The sequence below is a fragment of the Bombus vancouverensis genome, chromosome 2 (genome assembly GCF_051014615.1).
Source record: "Bombus vancouverensis nearcticus chromosome 2, iyBomVanc1_principal, whole genome shotgun sequence".
Lineage (NCBI taxonomy): Eukaryota > Metazoa > Arthropoda > Insecta > Hymenoptera > Apidae > Bombus > Bombus vancouverensis.
In genome coordinates, this window is record NC_134912.1 from 2399190 (window position 1) to 2414094 (window position 14905).

The 14905-nt window shown below is 28.6% G+C and overlaps 2 protein-coding genes across 14 annotated transcripts in view; both read right to left on the bottom strand.

The window, feature by feature from the left end:
• Nucleotides 1–94: 94 nt before the first annotated feature.
• Nucleotides 95–4777, bottom strand: LOC117163922 (uncharacterized). Its single transcript, XM_033346658.2, has 4 exons — nucleotides 4647–4777; nucleotides 638–2354; nucleotides 358–559; nucleotides 95–272 (listed from the first exon to the last, which is right to left on the bottom strand). The coding sequence occupies exons 2-4, from the start codon at nucleotides 748–750 to the stop codon at nucleotides 105–107; spliced, it is 483 nt and encodes a 160-aa protein (XP_033202549.1). The 5' UTR covers nucleotides 751–2354; nucleotides 4647–4777; the 3' UTR covers nucleotides 95–104.
• A 114-nt stretch (nucleotides 4778–4891) lies between these two features.
• Nucleotides 4892–14905, bottom strand: part of LOC117163914 (dystrobrevin beta) — a 29427-nt gene continuing 19413 nt past the window's right edge. For 3 of the 13 annotated variants that reach the window (XM_076627819.1, XM_076627820.1, XM_033346632.2), the window contains 15 exons: nucleotides 13973–14189; nucleotides 13467–13549; nucleotides 13021–13172; nucleotides 12803–12911; nucleotides 12062–12228; nucleotides 11833–11960; nucleotides 11642–11740; nucleotides 11454–11535; nucleotides 11037–11075; nucleotides 10810–10928; nucleotides 10027–10192; nucleotides 9630–9931; nucleotides 7884–8029; nucleotides 6265–6324; nucleotides 5196–5707 (listed from right to left, as the gene is read on the bottom strand). In XM_076627819.1, the coding sequence (XP_076483934.1) occupies nucleotides 5445–5707; nucleotides 6265–6324; nucleotides 7884–8029; nucleotides 9630–9931; nucleotides 10027–10192; nucleotides 10810–10928; nucleotides 11037–11075; nucleotides 11454–11535; nucleotides 11642–11740; nucleotides 11833–11960; nucleotides 12062–12228; nucleotides 12803–12911; nucleotides 13021–13172; nucleotides 13467–13549; nucleotides 13973–14189 (2132 nt within the window). In that variant the 3' untranslated portion in view covers nucleotides 5196–5444. Of the gene's footprint in view, nucleotides 5009–5176; nucleotides 5708–6264; nucleotides 6325–7883; nucleotides 8030–9629; nucleotides 9932–10026; nucleotides 10193–10809; nucleotides 10929–11036; nucleotides 11076–11453; nucleotides 11536–11641; nucleotides 11741–11832; nucleotides 11961–12061; nucleotides 12229–12802; nucleotides 12912–13020; nucleotides 13173–13466; nucleotides 13550–13972; nucleotides 14190–14905 lie in introns of those variants that run through there. The other 10 variants (XR_013061851.1, XM_033346633.2, XM_033346634.2 and 7 more) reach the window with 10 other exon arrangements.

The following is a 14905-nucleotide window of genomic DNA, read 5'->3' on the forward strand; positions in this document are numbered from 1 at the left end:
CATGATTTGTATGTTTTGTATGTAAGCAGTCATGAACATTATCTATTCTATATAAAAATATTATGCTTTTTATATGAAATACATTAAAATTGGCATTTTTGTTATTACTTTTCAATAGAGTTGAAAATTGGCGTTTGTATAAGTACACAAACACGTTGTTTTTCGCAAATATTATAGAAGCTTAGGATATTTGTATTTTTCTTTGTTGAAAAAACTTTATTTAACCAGTCACAGTCTGCTGCTGCCAAGCAATTAGTTACTATTATTTCTTCCTATTAATTAAAATATCTTTTACTTCCCAATTTATTTTTTAGTGGAATAAGATCTTATTTCTTAAGACAGAAAATATATAAATACTTTAATCAGTAAATCAGTTTGAAAATAGTTAAAGGGCCATTTTTGAATATCTGTTACCCCAGGCGAAGCTAAAATTTTTAAAATCATGCTGCTGCATTCATCCAATTGCAAATTTTTATTTTTGCAAGTATTTAATAGATCAATTTCTTTATTGCTTACTTTTGTTACTTTATGTAATCTTAAATCTATTATACCTATGCCCCTGTAATAAAAGAGTTATTATAAAAGCTTTATTGTATGAGTATTTCTACTAGTACAGTTGGGAGCATACTTTACATACTCTTTCATAACTGAACACAATGATGCTTGCAAGAATTGTTTACATAACTGAATAACTGTATTTTCTGAATCAATATTGTATTCAACAAAATTTATATTTCCACAATAATTCATATTAATTAGCAATTGCTGTTGCAAAATCTAGCATATAAATAACATTACCACTTAATTACCACAAGTAATTTATTTTAAATAATTAAAAAAAGAAAGAATTTTAAAATAGGTATTGTACTTTAGATTGCAAGATTAATTTTTCTTCCATTTCTTTGAGTTGCTTTTTATTTAATTTCATTTGTAGCATTATATTTTGTGCTTCATCGTAAGCTTCAATCTTAAAATAATTTTGATTATTCTACATAACAAATAGAAAATAGTTAATAATAATAATAACATTATTACTCTATATATAAAAATTAATTATACTAGAGTATTAAATACCTTTTCAATTTCAATTGCATATAGTTGGTTTTTAAAATAAAGTATTTCCTTTTTGTATTCCTTATATTTATCTTTCAATAAACGCAAATGTATGTTTAATTGTTTATGAAATAATACATTATAATATGTCATTTGCTTTCTAGAAGTGAAACGTAATTTTTTCAATCCCGTTCAAAAATATTTTATGATGCCGATATAAAATAATGTAAATACTTGAAAAAGTAATTAATCCAACATCTTTCTTTTTCACATATTTTGTAATGATCTAATTTTTTAATATGTGGAAGATAATGAATAGCATATATACGATAGTTGCAAAAGGTTACCAAAGGGCAATCTCCATATAATGAATCCGCAAATACTAATGAATTTAATTTTCTCAATTGTGATAGATATCTTATGTCCTTGTAATTGAAAAAGGATATTATCATACAAATATAGTTTATTCAAATATTTTACATACCCTTATAAAGCATAAAGGATTTCCCGCTAGATTTAAATTACATAGTTCAGACTTTCTCCAAGACATTTTATTTATTCTTTCCAATTTATTGTTAGCTAAATTAAGTTCTTGTAACCATGTTAATGTATCCAAATTCTACATGAATGCAACGTGTATTGTAAAATAATTTTTTAACAAATACATAATTTAAGAAATAAAAATCTTTATTTGAAAAACAATAAAGGAAGTTGTACCTCAAGTTTGTGTATATTGTTTCCTGATAAGTACAAAATGTTTAAATGAGAACAAGCTTCTAAATTTGGTATGCAACGTATTTCGTTGGAATATAGATAAAGCTTCTTTAATAAACAATTTTCTTTGAATCGTGGTACGTCCTAATTAAAAAAAACTTTAATTTCTAATACTTTATTGACTACATTCGATTTACGTTATTACCTTGATACCACATTCGACGATCCATAATTCCTGCAATTCCATCAGTTGTGAAACAGCATTGAAAGAGCCAATATCTCGTTGACCGATTATTATTAATGTCCGAATATTTTGCTTTGTAAACAATAATTTTTCAAACGATATAATTTTAGAATAAAATAAACATAATTCACGTTTATTATTACCTTTCTTCCTCTTGTCTATAAATAGATTTATTTATTAAAAATAATTCAGTGCTTTCAAAGCGTTTTTATTACCTTTGTTATCCATAAAATTATCCATTATCACATTTACGATTAATATTTATTTCTAATAGCAATTGTTTCGAATTTCATCTTTTCCAATTTAAATATAGCCAATAATTTTCTTTAAACAAATGGTCAAGCTAATAGCAATTAAAATTAATTAGTAATCAATACTTGAATAATACATTATTATGGTATATTTTTCATATTTTAATACACTTTCCATTGCAATTTAACTCTATATGTATCAAAAATATTTTGCACTATTAATTGTAAGATTTGTAACTATTTATAAGTATGCATCAATTTGTAAATAGTTATATGAAAAGCTTGTTAACATTCAATAAAAATTGCCAGGATATTTAAATATTATAATAATTTATTATGGATCCTTATAATATTATCGATAAGATGTAAAATAAAATTATTTTTATACGATAGTTGTAACTTCTAAATGGAAATATCTATAAAGGTTAAACAAAAATCGGAAATAAATATTAATAGCTAGCACAATTATTTACGTTTCACGTTATGATTTCAATTTTTTTTCGTTTTATTTAATACTTGTATTATGTAGTTGCTACTGTCAATATAGACAAAAATGATTACGAAATCATATAAATATATACATAGAACATTTTGAATACATTCAACACGTAAAAATTACAAAATGTGTATCGTTCCATATTAATTACAATTTAATTATCATTTACTGAGATAGTATATCTTTAATCTAGGAACTAAATATAGCATATAAAACAAAGTCAATTCTTCTATTCTTATTTATTATACAATCATAAATGTGACGTGATTATGATTACTCTGTAAAACTTAGGCATTTAAATGTGATCATTTTTTGGAGATTTTAAAGTTAAGAAAACAAAGTCAATAAATAAGTTCAAAATGCCTAAGCAATACATTTAAGCGTTTCCTATCAATATCAATATTTTATATTTGATAGATAATCAACGATGAGATTTATATACATTATCATTAATATAATACCTCAAAGCCATTGGGTCATAAATATATTATTTTTTCCCAAGTATAAATAATATTGTTCTATAGTAAACTACTTTAAAGCATGTTGGAGATAGGAACTTGTAATTCGATTGTAATAGGTTTTTCTAATGTTATGACTGTCATTCGATTTATAATTATTATAAATACATGTAAATATCTTATAGGAATAAAACATAAAAATGTGCAAAGATTCAAAATCATTGATATCTTACGATTAGATCGAGTCAAGTTTGGTTAGGTCAGAGTCCCAGCAATATCTTACAACAAAAAAATAGTGATAGACTATGGATACTTATGCAAATTTATATTCTTAAAGGCAGAACTAAAAGAATAAAATCTAACAGGAATTTGTTTCATCTACTAAATGCTGCACAGAGTATTCTACTTTGGATATTTTAAATATTTGAATTCTTGTACTTTTGCACATAAAAGCCCATAGTCTAAATATGAGATTCCCCGAATTGCCAGAAGTAAAAATTTACCGCTAGGCTAAGTCTATGATATCAGAAATAGCTATTTATGGGAGGTAGAATTTAGCTGACTTATTAACGATTCAATGGATTTTCATATCTTTTACATTTTTTATGTTTCAATAACAAATACCCTGTCATAAACCTTGTAAGTAGTTGCCAAAGATTATGCGACGATAGCCGGTCATCTAACAGCTCATACATCCAATTCGAATTCTGTAGTACATTACATACAATTGATCTAAGGCATCCTAAGCATTACCCTAAGTGGTATAACGAAAAGAAGGGCACGAGGTCTTAAAAATCTTTAATACGTACAATTTAATTTTAGAATTTTAAATAGAGTATGGTGTAGAATAGTAAGAATAAAATCTCTCTAAAAATAGAATCTATTAGATATTCCAATAGATAAATCACTAAGAAGCGAAACTAATCAATTCCATTTTTTGAAACTTTCTTAATTTGTATGTCAACATACATGACTGTTGTTCAATATTCAGCAGATGTTCGAGTACTTACAGCTGACAGTATATTTAAAGAATAGGAGATGAACCTAACCTGACCCGATACAAATCTTGAATTATTGTACACAGCAAAATAAAACTAATAATGACAATGAATAATTTGAAAAAGATTTTATTTATGAGTCATTAGCTCCGAGGTGTATATTATTAAAATGAGAACAAAAAGTTAAAATGCATTACAAAAATTTCTATGACATTTGTATGTGTCGCGTATGACTACAGTCAAGCACCTAATACGATGAAATATATTTAAAATACGATGATTTAAGTTTTTAATGATTGTAAAGTTTATATTGAATATTGTATCTAATTCGTATGAATGTACAAAAAAACGTCGGGACTCTGCAACTAAGCGTTCATTTAACAATCTTCTTTATTACGACTTTAAAAAACTTCTTTAATTATATTTACTTACCTCCTTGTACAAAGTTGGTCAAAGAGACCTGTGCAAAAGTTTCTTCCATTTTTAACATCTACGATAGACTAAATGTCTGTTTCGTACTGAGCGCCCAGGTTTAAGTTAATGTCTTTCCATATTTTTATAACAAAATTGTATAAATGCAGTGTCTTGTATGTAGTATTAGTGAATGTATAAATTAGAGAAAGTTTCTTATATTTAGCCTGATTTAGAGATCTTTATATCTTAGGCCCATAAACACCGCCAGTCATATTCTTTGGTTTCAGTTATTCGTAACATTATATTTAATGCGTTTAATTACAGTTACAGAAATAAAAGAAACGACATATGTATAAAAGAAATTGATAATTCATTCATATCTGTTTTAAAACAAAACGTATAAATATTTTAAATATATAGAAACAATATTTTAATAACAGTAGAAAAACAATAAAATTCCTTATTTCATAAAATATGTTAAAGATAAATAACAAATACTAAATAAGAGTTTCGTACTTTTTTAATAAATTTATATTATTTAATTTTACCTGTTTGTTAAAATTTGTATCAAGATATTTTATGACCTCTGTGTTTGCTGACATGATAACCTTTTTGATTAAAAGTACTGCTTCGAAAACTGTAAGATTTTTTTTAAATACTGTCCAAAATCTAATGTCATATTGGTTATATTTCACACTAACACCCAGATATATGCCTATCATAAATAACCGGTGGAGCTACAGTAACTTATTTGCGTTTCATTTGGTAGCAGTTTCTAAGCCGTTAGAATACATATAAATGTCATGTATAACAAACTTATCGGTTGACCCATTTTTTTGCTGGTTCTGTCCAGTTAGATTCATTTTCATCCTCCTTCTCTCCATCTGCCTCTTCCCTTTCGCCTCTTTCTTGTTCTTGCTCGCTGGATGGGGTAGCAGATGGCGTTTGCGAGATATTAACATTGCGTGCACGCAATTCAGCCAAGAAATCATTCTCCTGTTGATAGCGTCGCTGAAGCTCTTCTCGCCAAGAATTTCCGCCGCCGCTACTATCATCACCATCCTCGCCAGCCTCGAAATCTGAAGATAAGGAAAATCGATAATTCCAAAATTATGAATGTACTTGTTACACTCAAATTATTTTTAATATTTGATCTTTCAATTTTTTGTATGCAGAAAAGAACGCTAATTCCTATAAAATGAATATTGTATAACTGTATCTACTTAGTCAATATATTTAGAATTCAGATGTTTATTTACATTTACAATATCGATAATATTATATACAATAATTGAAAGGAAAATAAATATCGGTCTACTAATTTAGAAGTGTGATTGTATGTTACAAATATGTAATTGAGCAAAAATGAAACGACGGTCAATTAACTACTTCTAAAGAAAATGACAGAATGTAATTTTTAACTAGTATAAAAATGTACCTGATTTACTATTACAATTCCCAATTTACAATTTACTGTTAACGCTTTACTGTCTGGAATGATAGATACGTTTACTAACACGTTTATTTAATATAGTAATTATATATTTATGCAAAAGAAGCATGTGATGTAATATTTTGCAAAATGCTCGTGAGGATGTAAAAAATTACGAGAATGGAAATTTGAACAAACTCTTACCTAACGGCTTTCTGATGTTAATTCGGCCAGAGTTGTGAGAATGATCCTCCTGGTCTGAGTCTGCAAGGCACCAGGATACATTCACAGGGGGTGCATCACACACATTCCACAACACGTCTAAAGTGTCATTTGTATATGAAAATATCTATCTTTTTGCCAAAATTGTAATACCAATGGGATATTTTATATAGAGACTTGTACATTTAAATCCCAATCAAATATTTTCTTATAATAACGATAATTATTACTAACATTATTATATTTTTGTACTTTCTTACAGTATTCAAAACAAAAGAAATGTTATAATAAATTTCGAAGTATCTATTAAAAATGAAACATCGTTTTTATTTTGTAGTAAATGTAAGAATAAAGTTGCATAAACTAAATTTTTGTTTAATTGCAATTTGTCTTCAAATCATTTTTAAATCATTAATCGAATTATAAATTGTCTTATTGTTAGAAAGAGCATGTCCTGTTTCACGTGTAGTGTAGTAGTCTGTGCTATTTCTAGACTAAATTTTGCTAAGTCTATACTAGATAAGAGAAAATAAGAATTATAACAGGCAAACTGTGTAAAGAGAGGCAAAAACTAAATATTTACATCTGTAAGTTGTTAACAGTGAGTAATATATATGTATGATAACCTTTATAAACTTGCATAAAACAATTTATAAAAATATTATAAGATATATCTTGAATTTAAAAAAAAAACTTAAAAAATCATTATTGACACATTTAGATACGAATAAAATAAAATCCTGTGTTTTCTTTTTGTGAATTTATCAATTTAAATAATTATTTAAAAATATTGTAACAATATAATATTTGTACTTAATATACATAAAAAAATCGCATATTATTCTTCTTGTAAGTACTAAATAGGAATATGCAATTATTTATTTTGTTTTACATATAAATATTTATAAGAATTATTTTCCAAATAATATAAAAAAATTAAATTTCTTTTATATTTTAATTCTTAATATAAACATATGGCTATGTATGAATTGTAAAATTTACCTTGTATTTGAGCTTTAGTTCCATAATAAATTTGTAAAATTTTGTTCACTAAAAATAGGTAGGGAAATGCATTATTACATGCTATAAAATCTAATGATGTGATAGAAGAAAAATACTGCCAAACATGCCTGTTTACACTAATATGAACAACAATATGAGAAAATGTATATATGTACGAAAAACATTTACTTGATAAGTTATTTTAGATTGCTATAATTTTTTTTTATAATCGAGTAATTATTCAAAATAATATGAATGAAACAAAAACATACACATTGGTAGGAACATAAGAACTTTTAATATCTCACTTATTATAACTACTCACAAATATCATTTCATTAATGAGTTTTTGTAATAGTATGTTAGTTTTAAACATATGAGATTATATGAATTAATTGTTACCTCTTCGAGTTGGCTATACATTTTTTATTTTAAGGGCTAATGATTTCTATGCCTTACACCTAATCCAGATATACAATTATTGGAGGCCTATGTTAAAAACGATAGCTAAATACAAGTTTTTGTGCCACTTTGAACTACCAAAGTATTTTGCATTCATTTCTGATGCAAAGTATGTTAAAATTTGTAATACAACATACCCGAATTCAATTCCCTCACGAGTGTTGACATGGCATTAGTAACACTGTCAGCAGCTACCAATAAGTCATTTCGTAAGGATCGGCCCAAGCTATTATTCGCACTGCTGGAACCACTCCCTGGCAAGCTGTTTGTCCTGAACGCAGACCTGACATCGAAAATCTCTATTTTCTTTGCATAAAGCGACTTCCAAAATAAAAACTAAGTTAAGATCGTGACATGCCACGCTTATTGTGCAAGCATCTAGGGATGAAAGTTTTTTTATCAGCAAATATCAGTATATTCGCAAACTTTAAATTAGCAATATATTAGCATAAACATGCAATATTAAAAGAAAGCGGGTGTAAAAATTTCATAAACTAAATTTTACTTCTTTAAATCTATATGTTTTTTGTGTTTTAATAAATTTACTTACATATGTTACTTCTTAAAGTTCCATATATTTATGCTCAGCATTCTCTTTTTATAATCTCTTTATTACAACACTTCATTCTGATTTTTGAAAAATATAATTTTAATTTCGATGAAAGTTTAGATATTATTGAATTAGGGTATTATACATAATATATTCAGTTCATAACAATATTTCAAAAGATAGGTAAAAGAGTATATGCAACTAAAAATAAAAGATAGTTAATACATAAAACTACTTTTTTATTAAAAAAATAATATTATATAATCAATTATACAATTTAATATAAGGGAAAATGTAACAACATTTTTGTAATGTATAGTAAAAGATCTGAACATGCTCTTTAAGGTACATTATATATCTGTTGTTTCATTCCGTATAAATATACATGCCTGTAATGTTTCACAAATTAAATGCAATGAAGGAAAATTAAGATATAATCGATAACATAAAACTATAAAAATTTAATAGTGCCTAAAAGCGTCTCAAAATAGCAAAAAGCAATGACTTATATAAATATAATATTTTAATAAAACTGCAATCAGAATTTACAATATCGTTAATATAGGAATATTTTAAAATAGAAAAATCATTAGTTGTTCAACTAGTACCAAACTTATTCTTGTTACTAGCTGATCAATAATACAGTCCCATTAATATTCACATGCAACAACCAAAGATATGATTACTGTGCTAATTCTTTTCATAAAGTGCAGCTAAAATCTTATTATACTAGCACTGTGTGTTTAGAAGAAATCAATTTTAAATAAACGTATATAACATAGAAATAGACATAATCAATCGTTTAAATTATAGATATGCTTGTAAAATATGACTAATTTCTTCATACAGCTTAAACATAATTTCTTATTACATATACAAATTATATAATAATGACTGTTTTAAATATGGCGTAAAGTACATAATAAATGTGGATAACATATAAAATTTTGTTAATTTTTCTATAAAAGTAATTACTTTCAATACCTAAGTACGGTACAGATCTTTGTACAAATGATTCTTATATAAAAAACCTCACAAACATATCAATATAAAATGGTACTAAAAAAATGTTAAAAGAAACAAGGAACGAATTTTTCCTGTTTTTATAAATATGATATGTATTTAGAACTTGTCAATATATTTCTAAATATTTCTTTAACCATAATTTTCCGATAAATTTGAGAATTATTTCTAAATCATTCTATGTGCATGATATAACAGTGTTTTATACAAAGATTGTAATGTTTGCTTTTTCTTTTGCTGCCTTGTGTCTTTTTAACTTTGACTATCTTTTCATTGATTTCTAGCAGAGATTTTTCATATGCCTGCCTACCTTACGTCGCCTCCAACACATGATAAGTTATCTGGAATAGGATTTTGTATTGTTCCCAGCATGGTATTATTAGTTACACTCGCCACTGATGTCGTTGGAACGGGACTCTGGTAGCTTTGAGACATTTGTTGTTGACTTTGCGACTGCTGCTGTTGTTGTTGTTGTTGTGGAGTTGTAGAAAGTGGACCACCTGGAGTTGGTGGAGCTGATCTACTACTTGGCACTGCACCAGGAGGTAAAGGTGGTGACTTTGTACTTCGTGGTGAACTATTTGGTGTTGACCTTGGAGATGCCTGGTGATTCTATAATAATATAAATATTGAAGTATTGCACTATGATAATAAAATTGAAATGTTAAAAGAAAGATTGAAATTATAGATTATTCTTGAAATAATACCTTTAACATTTTCATTAAACCTTCCAGTTGCACCATTAATTGTCTTCTAGAATCTTGCAATGTTGCTAAATGAGTTTCTAACTCATCTTTTCTTTGCCTCAAGGCTCTCAGTTCAGACATTAATGCAGGATTTTCCAAACCAGCCGCTTCTATTTCTTGTTGTCTCCTACAGTTAGATTCAATGTTAATATGGTAAAAAATAAATGGAAAAAAAGCTGGAATATCTTTTGAATTAGATATTCCATTTCACTAACTACAAGCTGAAGCGAGAATATATTATTAATGTGGTGTTTGTGTGTGAATCTAATGAATCTAACAATTTCAAAAATTATATTAACGTAAAATTAAAATAATTTAATAATAACTTTATTGTATAATTTTCAGACAAGATAGATATACCTAATTACTTTAAATTTGTAAATAATGTAATATATCGAAGACTAAGACAACTAAGGTAAGATACAGAGATTCTTAAAAAACTAATGAAGAGAATATCGATTACAAGCGGGATACTCCGATGTTAGTAATGATTTTGGATTCGACTGTCTTCATTTTTAAGTTATTTATACGGTTATATAAATGAAATATGCATAGAGGGAAAGATGTATTTATGTTAGTATTGATTGTTGTGATGTCTTCAGCTCTAGTATATACATTCTACGCAACAAAAGTGATAGAAGCGAAACAGAATGTCCTTTTTAACATGCATGATCCTAGGATGGTTCGACAGGATGAACTCGAGGTTTAGGCTTGATATAAAGGAAATAAACGACACAGGTATACCTTAACCTTGCAATCTCGCGCATTATTTCCTTGTTCTTTGCCTCTAACTGCGATATAAGTTCGCGTTGTGCTCTCGAGGCATCTAATGACGCCAAATTAGCATCAGATGGTGCCCTACCCTGTAATACAAATATTGCGATTTCAAATAATTTGTAAAAATAAGAAAATGAAATTTAGTTGAATCATTGTTATTTGTACAAATGATGGTAAAAATTTCGCATACTTACTGCTTGGTCAGCTTGCGACATTCTGGATGCGGCACGAGGCTGTGCAATTATGAAATTAAAATTAGTCACACAAAGTCACGATTCAGCTGAACGTTTAATTAAGTTTATTGCTCTAATTTGCTAATAACTGAGGATTTTGCATAAAGTTTCATGCATTTATCATAATCTACACCAAACCACATTATGTCAAATATACCCACAAATTTTACATTAAAGATTATACTATTTGTTAGACAACTTCGTATAAATTATTTGAACAATTTTGTAAATTAAAATTATAGCTTTTTTATATAAATAATACCAAGTTATAATTGTTACAATATTAAGATGAATATTAAGCATGTACCCATACAGTTGTAGAACAGTAAACAACAAATATTAAACGTTAGTTATTTTAGAATAAATAAGATATCTTACCATAGTCCTAGCTTCCTGAGCCAACCTTTGTGCGTATCGTGCTATTAATTTATGTTCATCATCCAGTCTTGAACTATCCATACTGTACAATGTATGAATAAAGAAATAAAAAAAAAATAAATAAAATTGTGACTCGTTACGTGCACATTTAGTATAAGCTGTGCAATTTCGATCTGTTTTACGCTCACCTCCTTAAAGTAGAACGGCTGTCCATCGATCCGGAATCGAAAGGAGCCATGAAACCTGGATCTGGAAAACCGTTGTGAGATGGTAAAGGTGATGGCGGGCTGCAATGCAGGGAATTTATTTTCGATTGAAGAATCGCGTTCATATCGACGGCTATACATATCATATGAGTATGATAGATCATGGAACTCACACTATGTGTGATAAATCTAACGTCTTCTCAGGTTGTTCCGGAAATCTCGGTAAACTGTTCTTCCCCTTTTCAGGTACGCATCTGAAGCTCTTTCGTAAGGAATGACCAATCTGTTTGCTCGGTGATTTCTACAGAAAAAACAGGAGAAGATTGGTGTCACGTAAAAGATACATATTATTATTTATGCATGGAAAAGTTTGAAACTTTGAAAGTTCTATCCAACACGTACAAAACTACTGTACTCCCTTGTTTCATGATCGTTATTATGTGTCCCAGAAACTTTACCGCGCCAAAAACAATCTTGACAGAGCTGGTACGAGTGACATTTCTGACATCTGTATCGGAAGCCGGTGAAGTTCTCTTTGTGACACGCGTCACACATGACAGGATGGGCCACTGAAAAATTTTACATGAATGAAAAGCTCATTTACATGCACAAGTTGCATCTTCGTTTGCAATACGTTAAGGTATTATGTTTCTTCATATGAATATTAGACGACAGTATTCAGTGGAAGCATTTTTATAATATACAGAATACCTACTTCAAGAAGAAATTTTAATATTCAGTAAATTGTAGTAGTTGTGTATCTATTTATCTTCAATTAATATTTTCTGTTGAGAAATTCGCTAGCTGAAGATGAAATATGATAATTCATCTAGGATTACTTTAAAGCATATGATCATCAGGTAGATAAATCTGATACCGGAAGATGTTTTTATGAGTCTAGAAGAACTCAAAGTAGATAATCCAGAAATATTCTAAACGACTGGTCACATATATGGATATTCATATAACTTTCTAATAGTTTTCTGTATATCATATTCTAGTATTACTATAATTCTAGCATTGTTATAACTAGTAACAATAAATTGAATTTTAAAGCATAAAATCCTCTAACTACATATGTAATTTGATTTCTGCATTGCGAGATTCATTAATTCTAAATTAATTTGAAATCTGGAAAATTACCTGTTTCAACAGCAGCCATTCTATGGTACAATGGAAGCCAGATTAAACAGTGTGGTCCTGGATCAGACATAAGCGTATCCAAAAAATCGTTAACCGTGACTTTCGAATTCTGTAACACAATGTGACACCCAACGATGCTAATTTCCGAGTTGTATTAAATTTAAAGAAGTTTCCCAGTTACCTAGTATACGGACAGAAGTTCACTTTAATGAACTTACTTGGGGAAATATTGAATTGGCAAGACCCTCGGAGTATCCAAAAGAAGGCGATTCGTAAACAGCAGCCGTTAACGCTAGAACTTCCTTCAAATAGTCAGAGAATCTCCAGTGTATCATGTGACCATTGCTATCCGATATTTGTGAGTATATATCTGTTCGCCAAGTAGACTGAATTAATTAATTAATTTTGGTACTACACGGGAAAATATAATAAATCCATTCTTATCAATTTTCTGGCTTCCACAAACTCATTAGTTATTTTTAAAAGACTTATATTTTTGGTCTCAGCGGATCATTTCCATTTAAAATTTTGTTACATTAGAATCCTTCTATTTAATCACAAAGTGACATTATAATCAGAAAATCAATAAAAATTTACTTATCATGCTTTTCTGCTTAACTTCGTACAATTTGTGAGCGAAAATAAAGAACGGAGAATAACTTACATCGAAATTTGTCCATTAGTTTCCCAGCACATAACGTAGCTAACGCTACTTTCACGGAGAAAACGGATATCTTATTGTTTTCCCTAGGAAAAATGTAGTTTTCGATAAATCATAATTGTGAATATGATCAATAAATTAGTATTTACACAACTTTAATTCTTAAAATTAAAATTAATTTAATTAAAAAACTTTTTGTAATAAGAATCGAGGGATACAAAATTATATAACTATTTAACTATTTAATCTTTTAATGAAGCAATAAAATGGCAAAGAATTCAGAGTGAACGATTCAGAAAGTAATACTTTGTCTTTTTATCCCCAAGATATTCTTAACTTTTCATAGAAAATAAATATAAAAAATATTAGCAATTATACTAAGTATGAAGACATTTAAGATGTGAAATTTATAGTACTATATTTAACAATCTTTACTCAAGTCTCTTTCAAGTTACACTGTTAAAGGGTTAAAACATTTAACACATATACAAAATTCAATATCTATTTACCCTGTAGTATAGGCAGCAAGTAACCAGTTCATCAACAGAGCGGTTGTAGCATCGACTTTGGCTTGTTGCGAAACAGGCACTCGTTTATTAAGGGCATGGAATAAGGAAGACAATAAAGTTTCCAGCCTCGAAACTCCCAATGTGCTGGATGGTTCCAAAGTGTTTAAACCGTTTTCCCGAAATGCTTCGATTACATTCCATATATCCACGTTATGTACTGTATACAACAGAAAATGTGCTTTAGTAATGAAATTTTTTAATTATTTTATTTTGATGGTGCGCTTTTGTGGAAAGATTGAGAACTACCGGTGTAGATTATTACATGGAATAGCGAAGTATAATATATAGGTATCATAAATCACTTGGACTGCGAGCTCGCTATCTCATAGCCACACGGACTATTTGATCCTAGGAAGTTCTTGACTCTATGGATCGCTTCGAAACCCTTAGTATTATGGGCCACTTGACGCCAAAAAGCGCTCAACCTCATGAACCACTTGATACCAGGAGTCAATGGTTCAAGATTCTAAAGGATGAAAGGTCTTAGAATCTACGGATCACCCGAAATCTAGGAATCTCTAAAGCTTTAGGACACCAGAATTAACAAAGATATCAGGATTCTCAGAATATCGAAATTTTGTAAATCTCTAGAACTTGGAAACTCTTAGAGGGTTGCCTTCCCATTCGGTTACCTGACGATTCTGTGATTTCGTAGCTTACGGAATCCTAAAAACAACTTCCTAGTACAGCTAAGAACTTTGACTTATCTTTTTTAGTAGATTCTCACCTAATGCATCAAACTATGCGTTTCTTGGCACCAAGTGGTATATGCTTTCTGGCGTCAAGTGGTTCGTATTAAAGCGTTTCGCAGCCTCAGGTGGTTCGTTGGATTTGGAATTTCCTGATATCAAGAGTCAATAGGATTTAAGAGTT

Coding starts and splice junctions, on each gene's coding strand:
- LOC117163922 (XM_033346658.2), bottom strand. CDS start 750: ATGAATTATTGTGGAAATATAAATTTTGTTGAATACAATATTGATTCA. Junction 560..637: donor TTGTGTTCAGTTATGAAAGA/GTATGTAAAGTA, acceptor CTTTTATTACAG/GGGCATAGGTATAATAGATT. Junction 273..357: donor AAACTGATTTACTGATTAAA/GTATTTATATAT, acceptor TTTAATTAATAG/GAAGAAATAATAGTAACTAA.